The sequence below is a fragment of the Vulpes vulpes genome, chromosome 3 (assembly GCF_048418805.1).
Source record: "Vulpes vulpes isolate BD-2025 chromosome 3, VulVul3, whole genome shotgun sequence".
NCBI classification, from domain to species: Eukaryota; Metazoa; Chordata; class Mammalia; order Carnivora; family Canidae; genus Vulpes; species Vulpes vulpes.
Window position 1 is genome coordinate 140,470,364 of NC_132782.1, and position 19,006 is coordinate 140,489,369.

The 19,006-nt window shown below is 32.6% G+C and overlaps 1 protein-coding gene across 50 annotated transcripts in view; it reads right to left on the bottom strand.

Annotated features, from left to right (window-relative positions):
- ADGRL2 (adhesion G protein-coupled receptor L2) overlaps positions 1–19,006 on the bottom strand; it is a 619,577-nt gene that overhangs the window by 12,832 nt on the left and 587,739 nt on the right. For all 50 annotated transcript variants that reach the window (XM_072754766.1, XM_072754780.1, XM_072754755.1 and 47 more), the window contains 6 exons: positions 13,570–13,695; positions 13,094–13,299; positions 11,822–11,995; positions 10,641–10,850; positions 9,480–9,700; positions 8,071–8,137 (listed from right to left, as the gene is read on the bottom strand). In XM_072754766.1, the coding sequence (XP_072610867.1) occupies positions 8,071–8,137; positions 9,480–9,700; positions 10,641–10,850; positions 11,822–11,995; positions 13,094–13,299; positions 13,570–13,695 (1,004 nt within the window). The remainder of the gene's footprint in view (positions 1–8,070; positions 8,138–9,479; positions 9,701–10,640; positions 10,851–11,821; positions 11,996–13,093; positions 13,300–13,569; positions 13,696–19,006) is intronic.

The following is a 19,006-nucleotide window of genomic DNA, read 5'->3' on the forward strand; positions in this document are numbered from 1 at the left end:
TTTACACTGCAAATGATCAAGTTGAGTCTAAATAAAAAATACTCTGGCCATGTATGATCGATTTTTTAAATAGATCATTTGACATGAAATTGCAACCTCATTAAATCAGCATCATGTGGTGATGATTAAATAAATTAGAAAACCTAAATTAGTTTCTTTAGCTAGAGGTACTCCAGGGCCTAAAAGGCATCTAATGGAAACACTGAAGTAAATTCCTTAAAAGGGGCATTTACATCCTTAAAAGGAGCTTTACAAGAATTGCTGGGTTTGGGATCCTAAGATTTAGCTGAGAGTCTAGCTTTTGATTTTGACGGAGTAAAGGAAGATAATAATATTTGCCCAATCTATTTGTAAGGCAGTGGCAAGGATCTAATGAAATAAAATATATAAAAAATAGTGAAAAATATGAAAAATATTTATTAGTTCTATAAAGACAAACTTTTAAAATAAGTATTTATTGGCTACTAACTGGTTAAAAGTCATCAGTCCTTTCTTCCTTATGCCTCTTTATTATATGGACGTAGGTAAATTCTGAAGAAAGGCTGTTTTCAGGCCCTCTAAACACTGATCTGTGCAAAGAATCCAGGTGCAAACAAAAGCAAACTGGGGGAGATGGAATCTGTCATGGAGGGAAGACTCGAGAGGTCAACGTGACTGAACTCAGAAGAAAGGACATGTTTTGGCTGAAGAGAGAGATATTTGTAATTTGCATTGGCTTCTACAGAAACCTGGCAGACTGCTGGACAAAGGGAAGGCAGTTCCATTTTTATGCTCTAAAAACAGAACTAAGTTTGATCACTCCTGGATTTGACATTTTATTTGCTTCAGTTTATTACATATTTTAAAAAGACAAAGCAAAGTTCTATTTTGTGAGCTTTACTTGCTGGAAGAGTACAAGCCTAAATGGTGTATTCAGAAAAGGACAAATAAGGACAAAAGCAATTCCTTGGTGTTAAAACACTCAGCGTAATTTCGTTATAATACGATGACCATTTTTACGGAGTCACAATACCATCTGATAAAATGATGATGTTATTCTACTCATTCATCACTACTTCTGATTTTATAATTAGAAAAAATTATATAGAGCAATAAATAAACTTTCCAACCAAGTCCTTCCTAATGATGAGTTTAGGAACAGAGTGAAGGCTTTAATCTAAGCTGTTTATCACTCATTTTGTCAACTGTGCCTTATTATTTCTCTTAGATGTAGAATTTCCTCTTAAGGGATAAAATGAGGTTAATGGGCATAATTTGCAAGTGTTGGCAGATAGCGTTCATCGTTTCATGTTAATTACTTAACATTAACAAAAGAAGGACAAAAGAAGCTCTCTGTTAAAAAAAAAACTACTTAAAAATTAACTTATTATTGTCTAGAGAAAAAGCAAACAGATTTATAGAAACATTTTTCTAGCTTTATATTCCAATGATTATTCCACTTGGTTACGGTATAAATAAATGTTGATATTTTCACGGACACTACGATAAAATGCAATTCATTTAATACATATTTATTTACCTTACTGCTCCACACAAGAATCTGCTTATTGTATTGTGGATAAGATACAATATCTACCTTTGAGAAATTAGGGAGATCCTTCTGATAGTACAGTAAGTATCTTGATTTAATACTAAAGAATGATGGTACAGACTATCTCTAATTTTTTTTTAAAGGCAAAATCAACAGTGTTTTTATTTTATGCAACAGTAAGTCTTAACAAGTCAAATTAGAGAATGGTTACAAATAAGAATTCTAAATATCCTAAAACAAAACAAAAACAAAACTGAAATAAACAAACAAACTGATGCAACTCTTAGGAAAGAAAAGGTGCTTTGTAGACTCAAAGTTAAAATCCTTTAAACGTCTCGACCCTTCTTGTTGAATGTCCTAATATAACCATTTACTTCTTTCATTCCATTACTCTGGACCTAGGGTTGATTTCTGCCCCCTCTTCCTTTTCTTACACAATTTCCTAACGCATATAGGGCCACAATTTGGTTTATCACTTTCTAAGCATATTAATTATCCCCTCAGGAATTAAATAATAGTAGGGGTAGTAGTACACTCCAGGAAGGAGAAAGTTATCCATTATAATATATAAAGTCCAAGAAAATAAAGAATGTGGGAAAAATGTGAATATATAAAGTATCATGAAAATGAGGTGAAAATGTGAAATCTTGAAAGGATGTACATATCCCAACCTATTTTTTTTCTTTTTTATTTCCAACTTATTTTTTCAATGAAGACGACCAGGTTAAAATCTGGTATTTTAGAACTAGCACATTTCCCAATAAAACTGCAATGAAAATGAAATCTACTCATTGAAGATTAGAATTAAAGTTTAAATATGATACAAAGCGATTTCTTTTTTTTTCTTTAAGACTGAGGACTAACCAAGTTGAACGTGACATAGAAAACATATTTAATCCTTAAAAAACAGACTGTGAGATATATCCTCTCTTCTCACCCTACTGAGATTTTTAAACATTATATAGCTTCTTTCTAGTTACAAATACGGTACATTCACAATGAAAACAAGTTCAGAAAATTATGGGAGAAACAACAACAATAATCAATAATCCTATGTCCAGAGGTAACAGGAAGCGCTTGGACAGTCATTTTACATTCTGAGATGTTAAGACCTTGCAAAAGATTACTTAGCTACTATAATGTCAGTGTTGAGATTAAATATACTGTGTGCTGGCTCCATAGCCCAGCATCTTCACAAATAAAATTAACCAGTTTACTCTGGGTGAGAAAATTAAGAGTCTTTTAGTAAAATATGTCTTAGTAAAACAAAGACATATATATGTATATGTATATATATATATATATATATACACATATATATATGAATGATTCTAATCTATAAAGAATAAGCTATTTTAGAAATCATTCAGAGATGAATGAGTTGAAGATAAATAATAAATTAATTAATGCATAAAATACAGCCTCAAAGAAATCCTGATCATTAAAGGTGTGCTCTTCAAATGATTTCTATCTGATCGACTTGCTAGAATAACTAATTCTGTTTCTTTGCAAAATACTACCACCCCATAATCAGCAAATGGCTAAAATGTCCACACACTCCTACTCCCAGTAGATAAACAGTATGTTTGACAGTGAGTTCTGTTTTCTCAAACTTGTTTGTGTTCTACTCACATACCTAAACATCACACAAGCTCATAATTGAGTCCAAAAAAAAGGGCTGTCGTTTCTAACATACGTAGAATTGAAAGTTTCAAAAAGATGTTTTAAAAGTGAGTCTCTTTAAAAACAATTAAAAATACTAGAAAAATAATCATAAAACCACAGAAGGGTTTTTGCACTCAGACTGTTTCACAAATGTCTGTGATTTTTTCCAATTTCAAAAAACTAAATGGAATAATTATAGCCAGTTGACTAATATTTAGGTTGCCAAGAAATGTATAGTTAACTCCAACACTAATTTGGATTTTGAAATAGGACTTGAAAATATACAAATAATGAAGCAATGGTATTTTCAATAAGACAAAATACCATCATTTCAAGACAAAGTAATTATGGAAAAAGGCACACAGAATAGTGTGAGCCATATCGCAAAATGTCAAAAAAAAAAAAAAAAAGCTGAAGCTGAACGTAAGATACTTTTCCACAATTCCACATTAAAAATTTCACTAATATGTTTATTAGTCTTATTAAAGACATGAAAAAGATACTCATGTCATTTAGGTATTGAACATTTGGAATATAGCATCACCAGTATGTATGAAAGTGAAATGCATTTTGGAATTAAATAGAACAAATCCTGAAGTGTAAATATTTTTTAAATGAAAGTTTAGAGTTCGATTTTTTCTCCAGTACTAAATAAATGTAAATATATTTATTTTCATAGACAGAATATTGTTGTCTGTGATCTTTTTCAGGAGGTGATCTGCTCCTCATAGAGTCATGATTTTGTAGAGTAAAATACTTTTTTTTCCCCCTTTCTCTTCTCCTTTGCCATGCTCTTAAAATGTAACTAAGGGAATCAGAACAAGAAATTAAAGAACAAATAGAAATATCTCTGATTAAATCTATTATCCAAAATAGTCACTTACAGGCCAAAAAAAAAAAAAAATAGTTTCAAATGAAGTACTGACTGTAAATCTGAATTCGTCCTTCTTTGCATTTTCCCCATGACATAAATGGCTCTTTCCAGCCATAAACTCCTGTGCTTTTTTTTTTTTCTTTCTGATTACAGTAAGTGATGTCTTTTTCCTCACTTTTATTTCTTCCCAATTTATTTTTCCTGCCTTTGGTATGCATTCAAAATAAAAAATCAAAATAAAATAAAATCCAACCGCCAAAGGAATTTCCCCTATTTCTTACTGGAAAGCTGGCCAAAGGTCAGGAGAGAAGAATGTCTCTACTGCCCAAGTGCTGCTCCTCTCCTCTGAAATTCCAGTGCAGACACTTTCTACTTTTTTTTTTCTTTCTAACAAAATTCTACTAAGCTTAAACATAGTACATATATTGGGATAGGTTGAAAGATACCATGCATCAGTGAGGAAGGAGAAAGACAGAGTTACAGCTTTGTATACAAAGATTTGTCTAAACCTGGTAAGTAAAGAAAAAAAAAAGATAAACCTGGTAAGTGCATGTCATTACTGAATCTCTCACACAGAAGTCACCAGGAAGCAGAGTAACAGGACTGTGCTGTATACTGTTGGCCAACCCACCAGCTAAATGCCCACACTGACGACTAATTCTAGAGATGAGGCAACTCATTCAGGAATTAATCAGTTTTTAACTCTGCTCTCTTTGTGCATGTGTGTGTGTGCACGCAGGTAAATAGGTAGACAGCTATCTCTTGCTAGAATTCTAGGTGAAAGAGAGAGCAAATTCAGAAGAAACAGATTTTCCTATTCAGCTAAACAGAGTTAACTGCCAACTGGGGCATTCCTTCTAATGACAAATAATACTCTTTTATCTACCTCAAAATAATAGTTTCATAAGTTCTTATATAAATAATCTGCCAGTAGAATTTGCTGATAGAATTTGCCACTTAATGATATGGCATAGCTAATTGTCACCCCTACTGGTGACACGAAGACACAAAGGAGTTTAAAAAAAGAAGAAGGTACCACCTATTACAGGAGCGCACAGTTTGTTTTACAGTCATCAACCTGCTCAATTGAATCACATCCGTCTGAGCTTAGCAGCTTAAAATTCACTCCACAGCTCGCAGTGCTGACATGGATATGATAAGACAGAAAAAGAGGAACACCACTCTGAAGTAACCTAACTGAACTGCACATGTTCTGACCCTTTTTGTCCTCCCTGGAGCTTTTGCTACCTGGCAAATGCAACTCTAAAACTGCACTTGTATCTCTAGATCTTTGCTGTTAGCCAAGCAGAAACCTATTTCTCCGTGGGACTAGCAGCCAGAGAGGTGTTCTCTGAAGAAGACTTCTAAATGAGTGTGTGAGCTGAACTCTTACTGAACTGAATTAATTATTAACGATGCAGATGGAGCTGTCCAAATGATAAGAACAGCTCCTGACGTGTCATGATCCAAGCTTTCATTAAACCATTTCAGGCATACTAATGGTTTCCCACTGCTCATTACTTACAAGCACTTTTCTCATAGATATAATAACTCTAGTGCCTGTAGGCAAGACAGTCTATAGAAATACAGAAGCAAGAGGTTTTATCTTCCATAGCATGTTATTTTTCTTCATAGGACGTTATTAAAAACATACACTTAATATTACGAAGTTAAATGGCTTCAATTCACAAATGGTGGAAAAGCAAAACTACCCTTTCCAGGAGTTTTAATAAGTAATTTTTGTTCTAAGAGTACTCCTTAAAAGGGTATATACAATACAATTTATATTATTAAGATTTGTGTTCGAATGGACTTTTAAATATCCTTTCTCATCAGAAGGATGTATGTGGTATTAATATATATATTAAAAAATATGCTATACAATCGTATTATATCTCAGCTTAGGTTATGCGAGAGGTTTTGCACCTCTATATCACTCTTTGTCTCTCTGTGTTGGGAGAATTAGAGGCAAAGCAGTTGCAGAATTACTCCTAGGATCTGTACTGTCAAAACAGCTTCCTGCTGTTTTTGGTTTTTGTTTTTTCTTTTTTAAAAGTTGGGAATGTTTTTCCACAAAGCCCTTCACATTTTAACCTACATGATTTGGTACAGAATAACAATGATGACAAAACTAATAAATAATAGTAGGCTCAGACTGTAAATGGGCAATATAATAAAAATGTCTTTCACCTCCTTTCCTACTAGAAGCCGAGTATATGAGAATATTAAAGTCTTTCGACCAAGTGAAAAACTTTTTAATACTCTATCTAAAATACTTTCTATCTAAAGAGAAATACTTAGTATTTCTTTTTAGATAGAAATAAACAAAACCTTAATACAACATAAGTTAACACAATACTTGAACAGACCAAGTATCTCTTAAATGGTCTTTACAATTTTTAAAGTTATCAATATATTTAGCTAAGGGCTCAGGGGGGAAAAAAAAGAAAAGCCTGTGTCTTTAAAGACTATACCACTTCAAATCAGCTCTTTACCATTTAGTTTGAGAATGGCTTAGGCTATGTTAACCTAAATAAACCAAGAACAAAAACTAGGGCAATCATTTGGATCGAGTAATTCTGATGAGAATTCAGCTTTTCTAGGAACACCTGAGAATATTTTACTGGCTTGATTCATACAGGTGTTTACCTCAAATTTTCATTTTGCTTTGTGTAAGTGTATAAAATAATTCATTTTAAGTAAGGATGAAAGTACATACATTTGAAGTAGTTTTAAGTTTCTTTAAACTAAAATTTTCTCAATTTTATGAAACACTAGCTTACTACAGAAATATCCTAATAAGCTCATGTATATAAGTTAAAGAAAAAATCCTTAAAACATGTATTTAAAAGATATAGGCAATATTTAAATTTGTTTACATTTCCTTTTCAATCTTATAATAGTCAATAGCATCTATCTGTAACAGCATAATGCTAAAACTCAGTGAAAAGTTTTAAATATCAAATTCCAAATAGCTTAGCTACATCCTTTAATTCAATTATATTTCAAATATTTGACTAATTGTAATGTAAGCAGTAAAACAAAACAAAACAAACAAAAAAACTACATACACCTTAATGTCACTATATTTGACTTGCATCAAATTATTTTTAAAAAATTGAAGACCAGTATTTTTGTTTGTTTTTAGATTTTATTTATTTATTCATGAGAGACAGAGAGAGAGGCAGAGACACAGGCAGAGGGAGAAGCAGGCTCCCTGCAGCAACCTGATGCGGGACTCAATCCCCCGACCCAGGATCACACCCTGAGCCAAAGGTAGATGCTCAACCACTAAGCTACCCATATACCTCTTTATTTGGCATTTTAAAGTCTTAGAAAAGTAATTTTATTTCTAATGAGTTTAAAATTGATTTAATACTCATTTATTAATCTATGGTTAAAAAATCTTTTTGTACCCTAAAAAGAATATATAGAGTATGGATATTTATTTAAAAGAACTAAATTACTATGTGGAAATTAATATAATAAATATTAAGTTAATGTTCTTTCAATTCCATAACATTCATTTAATTTATAAATGCTGTATAGCTTGGTACGGGGCTAATATTACAGATTTTGGAGACAGAGCTTCCTGAACTAATAAAACTCTTAGCAAAAAACTCCACTACTCAAAAACAAAATACACTACACATTTCAGTTATTCCTTTTCTAATTATTAAACTAGGCCCAAATCACGCAATATTAACATGGCTTATATAGATTTTAGATTATGACAGGACATTGTAGCAAAGTAAATTATATAAGAAAAAGTACTTTTTAAAGGAAAGAGGATTTTTGAAATAGTACTAATCAGCCCATATATAAACTCTCAATAACGGTATGTCATTTAAGATATGCTACATAATTTTATCCTGTAGGCCAGACATGTTTATAAATCCTTGAATGCAAAGATAAATTAACAATAAAGTAAATTATCTCAGTTTCAGTAGCACTGTGAAAGCAATAAGGTAAAAATGAAAGGAAAATACAGTCTGCTTACCAGAATAATGAAGGTAACTGGTCCAATGAAACTCCAAATAAAATAGTTATCAACATGAAGCCAGCAACTATTATGAGAAGAAAAAGAGTATGTATTAAGTAGGTCCAGTGTATCCTCCACATTACAAAAAATATAGAACTTAAAACTAACAAACAAAATTGTCTTTAGATTTGCCTTTTTCATGATAATGAAAATTTACTCACCATAAATCATTCATTTGTCAGAATTTTAATAACCCTGAGTTGGCTCTGATGTAAAAGAGTAGTAATTTACTTACTTCAACCTACTGTTTTCCATTTCAGGTTTTAAATTTAGTAAAGGCATACATTATTATGCTCATACGGGGAAAACAATAAATCCACTGCACCCCAATCCCTGATTCTTAAGACCTCCGACTTTACCAAGAAAAACTTGAAACTCAATATTCCAAACTGTCTCGTCACTTTAAAGTTCTGATCTTCAAAACTTCCTTTCAGATCTCTATCTGAGCTTAGTGTTTAACCCTATGGAACATAACAGACAAACCAAATGTTCTGCTGTTATGCTTGTTTCAAAACAGTACAGCATAAATATAATACCTCAACTGGGAATGGATGAATATGAGATAAAAAAATCAAAGCATAGCACTCATATAGAATTAGAGTAAATGATGCGTAAACTTATTAAGACAGATTTTACTTAGTGGTTCATTTTTCATAGAACACTAAATCCCTACTGAGTTTCCTTTGTCTTTCATCATCATCATAGTCAAAAAGCTTTCTTTAGTCCAAGGAATCTTTCTATAACTAATTTTATCAAAGGCAAATATAAACAGAATTGGGAGGCAAATTCATGTCTCTAGCAAATAAAATCCTTAGAAACATGACTATGTCTACCTTTTGTCATTTTCCATAAATACCTATATTTTTTATAAATGAAAGACAGTGACTTATTTTAATCCTTTCAAACTGCCTGAGAAAATATTATCAAAGTAGAACATATGAGATGGAATGTGCTACTGTCACAATTCAGAATGAGAGTTAGCTAGAGGGTCGGCTGCACAAAGAGAGCTAATGAAGCATTAGGTTAAAACCGAGTAGTTAAACCTGTCAGATGCTTTAAGTTCAGTAGAATTTTTACTTAATATCTTTCTAAGGCCAAAAAGTTATTTACTTTTTCAATTTGTTTCAGGTCAATCTTTTGTGTTAAAAAGAAAGTCCATAATTTAGAATCTGCCTCGCCAGAGTACAAATCCTCTGAACCCAGAGAATTACAAAAGACTTGATTGTAATTTGTGCACGGCATGCCCATTCTCTTACCAATAAAGCTTTCAGATGCTATTTTAGTCTGTCAGGGACCCTCACTGACAGCTAACAGGCTTTAAAAAATTATTCACTTGAAAAACACTCAGGTCGCTTGCAATTACTTACGCTTTTTCTGTTCCATAGCTCTTATAGTCAATAGCAGCTGAAACTCCAACCACTGTGGCAGGAAACAAGTAACCAGCAACATAATAATATTTCTTCCTTGAATATTCACTTTCAAAAACTTCAACCAACATCAGATAGAGCTGTACACCTTCTAGACACATCCAAGCAAAAGCGGCCAAAAAGAAAAAGTGTAGAAGTCCTGCAAATATTGGACAAGCAATCTATAAAGGAAAAGAACAAAAAACACAAAAGAGAACATATGAACACAAACAGACCACCTCAAAATGATACAATATTCACTGACAGTGCTCACTGATTGTCTTTAAAACACAACATTAGAGTAAATTACTGTTTCTTAAAAAATTTTTTTAATAGATGGAAATGAGTTCTAAACATTGCCAAATTTGAAGAGTTTAATGCTTACAGCGTATAATGGCAGGTGTGCTAGAAATTTCATCACTGTAAGACATAATTACTTTTAGTGAAATTAAGTGTAAATAAGAAAGCATATATTAATTTCTCTTCTAGAATTATCCACAATTAAATCTGAATATTCTACTTAGATTATTGGCACCATACATCTTTAGAGCAATTGTTTCCAAATATATTATTTCTATTTTTTCAATAACAGAATTTAAAAATTCATTCTAATGATGAATACCCTGGCTCTAATTCCTAACTTTCTTTTCCTGTCATAGGTAGAACATTCCTAAATTCATTCTGATGCAGATGAACATAGGGTAGAGCATTAACTACTTATTAAGTACTGTTTGTGACACTGAGGCCTCATGATGATGAACAAATGCTCAGAAGATGAAGAAATGAAATGATCACTGGTCAGAATGACTATGTAAGCAAAATGAAAATGATAAAAATAGGATCTTTTCATTTTTGTATCCCCAGGACTCTTCTACTCAAATGACATGTCTTAATAACCAACCAGAAAAATGCAAATGCGTCTTGATATGAGAAATGAGTTAACTCACAGTAATAATACCTAATGATTGCGCTTTTAATTTATTACAAATTATCCTCCAATATTGCCACTGTCAACTATATTAAGTTACAAGGTCAAATACCAATATTGGCATCAAGTGTGGATTCACATCTGTTATAATAATTTTCAGAGATCCAAGGGCAATAAGCTGAAGGGGTGCTTACCATGTATTTCGTCTTGTCAATGCCTATTAGGAAAATAAATTCTGCAATGAAAAGGTTGATACAAAGGTTCTTGTGAATAGTATTGCGGTCACTCTGCAGACCCCGGAAAAAGCAGAAGGTGAAGATGCATATAGCCAGGCAAACAAGGGAAATGACAATTCCCACCCAGGTGATGACTGTAAGGAGTAATTCGTGAACTCCATCTTTGTACTGAAAATAAAAATAATATGGGGAACATTAGTATTCCTGCATCAACTGAAGGTAAGATAGCTTTCATATATGGTAGCTCATCTTTTAATACGAAACTCTGTGAATATTCTGACGTGTTCAAGCAGGGCCCAAAACTAAAAAGAAAATTTGATCATGTAACAGGATTCAATATTATCTTATTAACTTTTATATCCAAAGAATGACCCTGAAAGTGGAAGATTTTACCTAGAAAATAATGCAAGAGTTCAATTATTTTAAAAATAACGGCTGAAATAATTACCTACATAAACACAAATATTTATATAATAAAATAAAGGATACTCAGTTTTGATTAAAAATAAGTGGCGTCTTAATGACTTTCCCAGCTAACAAAAAAAAAATTAAGTTTTCATTTTCTCCTTGAGTTTTAAGATTTATTTACACACTAAGAGTCAAAATACACAATAGATCTGAGAGTTTTCATGCTATGTTTCTTAAAATATTTTTTATCTTCTGGCTATCATTTTCTTAACCACAGAAAGGAATATGAAGAAACATTCTAGGAGCTATCCTCACCTTTCAAAATATGCAGTTTTAGTAGTGTGCAAAGTTGTTAAGAAAACTTAAAACAAAAGCTGTAAAATAAGATTCAAACATTCAAGATGGGGAGGATGGGTTAAACCTTAGAGCCTCATTCTCTTTTGTAGGACCTATTGCTATTCATTTTTAAAATCTCTGACTGCCTCTGCCAAACACCTGCCCACAGGAGAAAAACTTAGAATGAGTCTGTAAAGCACATGATTTTGAGAAGTAACAATAAATATAGTATCAAGACTTCCTAAAATATATGGACAGTGTAGAAACAATTAGAAATCCACACTACTTTGTTTTCTTTTTAGTTCCGAGAAGCACCCAAAGAAGGGACTATTATACAAGCTGTTTTGAATCTCTGAGGTTTTTCTCTGCTACTAATTAGAAGTGCAAATACTTACTGCAATTTCCCTGTGGGCCATGAGAATTGCAAAATTGGTTAGGTGGCTGCATGCACACGTTGTACGAGTTTTATTAGTGTCAACCAGCTTGCAGCCCTGGGTAGACCAATATCCCATCATAGTTCTTTCTGAGTAGTTCCAGAAGGAGCAGTTTGCATTGAAATAATTGTCAGGCTGGGAAATAAAATGACAAGATAAAATTAGGATTTTACACTCTAAGATGGCAATAGCAATTGTTTAATATGTGTAAAAGGTAATTTAGATTAAACTTTGCATGTTTCGGACTATAAAGTTTTTCATCAGCAAAATTGTAGACTATGTTATACAAAGCAGATATCTAACTTAAAAGGGGTTTTATAGTCCGAAACACTCTAAAGTGTACTCTAAATTACCAAAGACCCATTTTACACAATTACAATTTCCATCTTATGATTTTACATACTGATGGTACATTGGAATCATTTTTTTTTTCTTTTCTGACAAAATTAGACCCATGAATTTGTTCTGAGAAAATTCTATGAGGACCAAGTTTTTAAAAATCAATTTGGGGCCCATTTTTACTCTAAGTGACATGTTAGTGATGTCAAGATTTTTAAGAGAGTGAACCAACTGCAATAGGTATAAGAGAATGGCTGCACACATTTATTTTTCTTTGCCAATTCTGGAGATCCACTCGGCTATCTGTGGGCACTTTTTCACTCTGCTTATAACAGAAACCAAAATTCTGCAGACAAGCTTCCAACACAGTGTATGATTTAACTACCAACTTCATTCTAAGGCACGGCAGATGAACCACATCTCTTTAAGCCTACATTTTTAAAAACCCAATGCTTGATAACAATTGCGTCACACATGATCAGTAAAATCAAAAAGAACAAAAACAAAAACAAAGGTCTGCCACACTTTTAAAAAAGGCAGAGTCCTAACAGTTAATACTTGGCTATCCTGCTGTTAAGGTAAGAGTTAATTTTCATTCCAAAACAAATTACAGTCATTTACATTTTCCTGTTGATTACTGAATTAGCTTTCATTAAGAATACACTTAAGTTCTAATAATCACTGAACCAGGCTCATTTAATTTTATGTTCACAGACTTAAATAAACTTATGTCTCTGACCTAGTCCAACATTTGAAATTCAAATGTAAAGGTCTTTTCTTTCCTCTCTGCCATCTCCTCATTCCCTCTCTCCCCATCCTCAGCGTGCCAGGTTTTGCTTTCCTTCCTCACTGGTTTTATAACCTTCCACTACTTCATTAGCATATATAACTTACATCAATGTGTGGCAGGGTAAAAAGCACAGGATCTGTCAAGTATACTCGGCTGGATTCTTTATTGATTGAAACTGAAATGACGTGGGAATTCACTGCAATGGTGCTATTCCGACCAATAAAGTCAGCACCCAGTTTTATGGTTGCATTTTCTGTACTAAGAAACTGTCCCAAACTCCGGTAAATGATGAACACCAACTTTGCAAGCCCTAGGAAGGTAAAAATAATCATATGCCTTTACAGGAAATATGCTTAAGAATAAACAAGGTACATTCAATTAAGAATAAAAGGGAAAAAAATCCTTGTGGACTCTTTATTTAGATTAAGTTTCTTGGGAAAGAGTAAAGCGTTATTTTAAATCTGCTTTTAAATGACAGGCAGTATTGTTATATTAGGAGTCAAATATTCGGCATTTTAGGATTAATAGATTTAAATGAAACAAAAAAACCTATTTTTTAAAAGACTCTGCTCCATCTTACCGTTCCTGCTGTTCTGTTTGACAGTATTTGCAGAGAGTTGGATTGAACTGCCAGCTCCTTTGATGCCCAGAGGAAATTTAAAGTCTTGGACCTGTCCTTCTGTACTGAGTACTGCAACTTCCAGAACTGGATGAGGCAAAGAATAAGAGGGAGGAAAAAAGGGCATTCTTTAAACTACAAAGAGGCAAATAATAATTGCATGAAAACCACTGCCTTTTTCTACTCCACAAATTTGACTGTTTCTTTCAACAAAATCATGAACAAACTAAATTACTCTGGGTGGTCTTAAACTTTGACTACTCTAAAATAGTTTCATATAATAATCAATATGTTTTCATAGTTTTGTATCTTTTGTAATCAACTAATTCCACAGTTTAACCCTATGAATATGAAGACAGCATGAATTGAAAACACATAACTTTCAAAGTTTCATTTATATCATTAAAATACACAAACATATTCAAAATGATTTTTTTGGCTTTTTACATTAAATAACTTTTCAATGAATATTCCTTGACAATGGCAAAATGAAATATGAAGTATAAATTTGAATGCCTCGATTGCATGTATGTATTTCTTTCTTTGTATATGATACATTTTAATTGACACTGAGACTGCATAGCTCAATGTTACAATACTTGGTTTTATCTGATTTCTAAATATGGTGAGACTGGTGTAGCATGTTTATGAAAAAATGTCTGGCATTATTTAAAACTTCCCATTAATTCTCACTAATAACTATTAATATTTATATATTTCAGTAGGACAAAATAGGCTCTGTGTGCCAAATCTGGCCTGCCATCTCGTTTTGTAAATAAACTTTTAAGATACATCCATGAAAGGCTCATAGGCCTATTGTCTATGGCTGCTTGGGTGCTACACAATGTCAGTTAAGTATCTGCAACCTAGACCACGTTATCTAGTTGCCTAGAATATATAATATTTGGGCCTTTATAGTAAAAGTTTACTAACCACTGTAATTTACTCCAAAGTTCAAAAATTCACAGAAAGGGAAACAAGTTGACACATAACACAAAGGACATTTACCTAATCAACAAAACCAATGTTGCTAAACTTTGTTTCAAATAAAATAGTCATAAACATGTCTGTTGTAATTCCAATAAAGTTGTAATACTTTCCATCAATATTCATCTAATTTTTAAAAAGAATGGAAAAGTATTATTGTTTCTACCAAAGTCAATTATTTTATACTAGTAATCAGAATATGTCATTTTATTGTTGAAATGAGAGGAATTATATACAAAACTCATTAGTTTCATATAATTAGAATTTTTAAAAGTAACAAATACTTTTATTTTTTTTAAAGTAACAAATACTTTTAAAATAATTCAATAAATACAGTCTGTACATCTTTCTCTGAATTTCACTCTACTGCTGTATATTCTTGTATAGCTATTTCTATACCCAGACAAATATATGTGTATATGTTTGTACATATACAGAGATATGATGAATTCACCCACCCTCTTTTTACAAATATGGGCTTATATCAATCATTACAGTAACTTTTGGATAATAATTTATTCTTTTTAATCTTTCACAAATTTGTTCTGTAAAGTACAAATAGATTTAGTTGTAAATATGGAATCATAACATCGGAGGATTTTAAAAGCTATTGGACCACACATCAAGCATCTGAAATACACGTTTATAGTAAGAGTCATATAAATCTTAGAGTTCTATAAGCTGCAGAAGCTGGTTAAAATATTTATTTTATTGGTTTTTGCTTAGGAAGGATTAAGCAGGTGGCTAAGGTGATCTCCTCTCTTCATACCAGATTCCATGCATGTGGGAAGGAGGAAAAGTGGAGGAAGAAGAGAGAAAAATATAACTTAATGTATGTCTCACTCTTTTTACACTGAGACTCTCAATTATTAAATTTTCATCCCCCCTCCCCCAATTATTAAATTTTCTTAAAGCAAGACAGAAGACAGGGTGAAAGACTGAAATCCTTTGAGTTTTCATGAAAAGTTTCAAATATAGGCATACGTGTACAAACAGGTAATTTCTTTTTAAAGATTTTGTTTATTTGAGAAAGAGAGAGAGAGAGAGAAAGAAAGAGCATTAGGCCGCTAAGGGCAGAAGGAGAGGGAGAAGCAGACTCCCTACTGAGCAGGGAGCCCCATGCAGGGCTGGATCCCAGGACCCTGAAATCATGACCTGAGCCAAATGCAGACGCTTAACTACTTAACTGACTGAGCCACCCACGTGCCCCCAAAGAGTTAATTTCATTCAACAAATATTTACTTATCAAATGCTAACTTCATTCAACATATATGTTTAAAAATCACGTCCATAGCAAAAAAAATTAATAATCTGAATTTTAAAAGAATTGTTAATACAGACCTTTGTAGAGAATCATCAATTTAATCTTAATAAATTTATAACAACAAATAAATTTAAAAACACACAAAAAGAAAAACTTCCCCAAAACAAAACAAAACAAAACAAAACAAAAAACTGACTAAAATAAATTAAAGCCCTAATAATTTATGACCATTAAAGAAAATAAGCTGGGATGCCTGGCTGGCTCAGTGATTGAGCATCGGCCTTTGGCTCCAGGTGTGACTCAGGGTCCTGGGATCGAGTCCCGATTGGGTTCCCCACAGGCAGCCTGCTTCCTCCCTCTGCCTATGTCTCTACCTCTCTCTGTGTCTCTCTCATGTATAAATAAAATCTTAAAAGAAAAAAAAAAGCCAATAGCCAAATATATACTGAATCTTGAAAAAAACTGCTCTAGAATAGAGAGTGCTTTTCAACTCATAAGACTTGTATAATCTTGATGCATAAAACAGCACAAGGGAAGAAATGACAGGGTATTCTTTTATTAAAAGGATAAAAATATTTAATAAATTATACATACATTTTAAGTATAATATCTTGAAAAAAGTGAGTGTAACTCAAAAGGGCATTAGAAAATATACTAATGTAATTCACCAAATTAAGAAATAAAGACAAAACACTGTTAACCAAAAGAATTCAACAAATTCCAAGACCCATTCAATTAAAAAAAATACTTCACAAAATAATAAAATAAAAGAAAGAATCCTTGCCCAGGTAAAGGTTTTGTAATCAGATAAAGTTTATCTATCTAAACCTACAGGCAAACAATGGTGAAAAACTCAAGAAGCATTCTTTTTAAGGTCAGGATGATTCCTATTAGTGATTTTATTAGAATTGTATTAAAAGACCTAGCTAATGCAGTAATTCAAGAAAAAAGGTGTAGAGGTGCCTGAGTGGCTCAGTTGGTTAAGTGTCTGCCTTTGGCTCAGGTCATAATCTCAGGGTCCTGGGATGGAGCCTCACATCTGGCTCCCTGCTCAGTGGCGAGTCTGCTCCTCCATTTGTCCCTCCCCCCACTCATGCTCTCTCTCGTTCACTCTCTTTCTCAAATACACAAAATCTTTAAAGAAAAAAAAGAAAAAGAGAAAAGGTGTAAAGACAAGAAAAAAAGCAAATTGTTATCATTCACAGAAGATATAATTAACTGCATGGTAATTTTGAGAGAGATTCTATACATGATTTGAAGTAAAAGAATTTAGCAAGGGTGCAATCAGCAAAATCAACTGTGATCCTCGACACTGAGCAACAATTAGAATATGTAATTTTAAAAAAGATACTACTTACAATAAAAACAAATATTGCAAGTTATCTAAAAATGAGCCTGATTTTTAAAAGTATGAGATATTAATGGGGAAAATACAGAATTTTATTAGAAGGCCTCACAACAAATGGAGAATTATACAAGATCATATTTGGGAGACTTCAACAGGCAAATAAATCTGTGACACTTCTTTCAAAATCGATCTATAAACTCAGCCTAAATCTTCTTTTTAAATAGATTTTATTTTTTCAAAATTTTATTTAAATTCCAGTTCATTAACATACAGTGTAATATTGGTTTCAGGAGTGATTCATCACTTACATACAACATCCAGTGCTCATCACAAGTGCCCTCTGTAATACCCATCATCCAGTTAATCCATCCTCCACCCACTGCTCCTCCAGCAACCCTCCAGTTTGTTCTCTATAGTCTTATGGTTTGCTTCCCTCTCTTCTGACTAATTCTAATAAAAATTCCAACAAGACGTTTTTTGGGGGAAAAGGATTTTTTGAGTTTGTGGAACTTGGCAACTGAGTTTTAAATTCAGATGGAAAAGACATGCCAAAACCAGGTAATTCCTCCAGGAGGAGAAATGATATTAATATCAGATATTAATATCAGATATTATTATTAAAACAAAACAAAAGAAGCAATGGATAACACACTTCTAACATGTACAGATACATAAAGATATCATTACAAAGCACCGGGGAAAGGAATGAATTATGAACTAAAAGTACTGAAACAATATATTATCTATATTATCAAAACAACAACAACAACCCCAGAACACAAAAACCAAATTAGTTTCTTCCTTCATAACCATAAACGAAAATTATTTCCAGGTAAATTAAAACATAATTGTAAAAAGGCAAAGTTTTATCATTTCTAAAGTTACAGGATAACTGCAAAGTAGAGCAAATTTTCTTAAGGACAGCAAAAAGGAAAGTATTTCTTAATCAATATACCAAAAGCAACTACCCTAAGAGAATAGACTGATAAATTTGACTTCATTATTCTGTAAAACAAAAGATACCATAAACAAAGTAAAAAAGAGAAGGCATAAAAAGAAAAAAATGTTTTCAAACTATATAGCCTACAAAGAGCATCCAAATGCATTAACTACAGAGAAATAGATGCATAGGTAAAAGTGGAGAACAAATTCACAAGAGAGAAATCTAAAATACCCAATAAAGGCATGAAGTAATGTGAGAACTGCAAATTAAAACAATAATGTGATCAATTCAAACCCACTAGAATGGTAACATTTATGTCAATAACAAAGTGTTATTTAGCAAAAAGACTGATGGGGAGAGAATAATGGTGTTAACAGCTGAGAATATAAGTTGGTAAACAATATTAGAAAACAACTTGGCAGTATTTAATAAAGTTGGAGAATGGGCATGCTCAATCACTCAAAAATTCTATTTCTAGGTGTGTGTGTCCATGTATGCCTAGACAGGCACAAGGACATACCAAAACATCCACTGTTTCCTTATTATTGGCAAAAAAGCATAAACCACTAAAGTACCTATCATTGTGATGATATTTTAGCTCAATGTCATCACATCAATAATTGTGATGTATCTTAGCTCGAATAAATGAATAAACTAGCGATGCACATATTAACATGCTTAAGTATGAAAAACATAATGGCAAGAGACCATTATACAGCTACATTGATAGTGTGAAATCATTAATGTTAAGGGCGCCTGGTGGCAAGCATCTGCCTTCAGCTCAGGTCATGACCCTAGGGTTTTGGGGTTGGGTCCTGCATCCTCGGCAGGGGGCCTGCTTCTCCCTCTCCCTCTG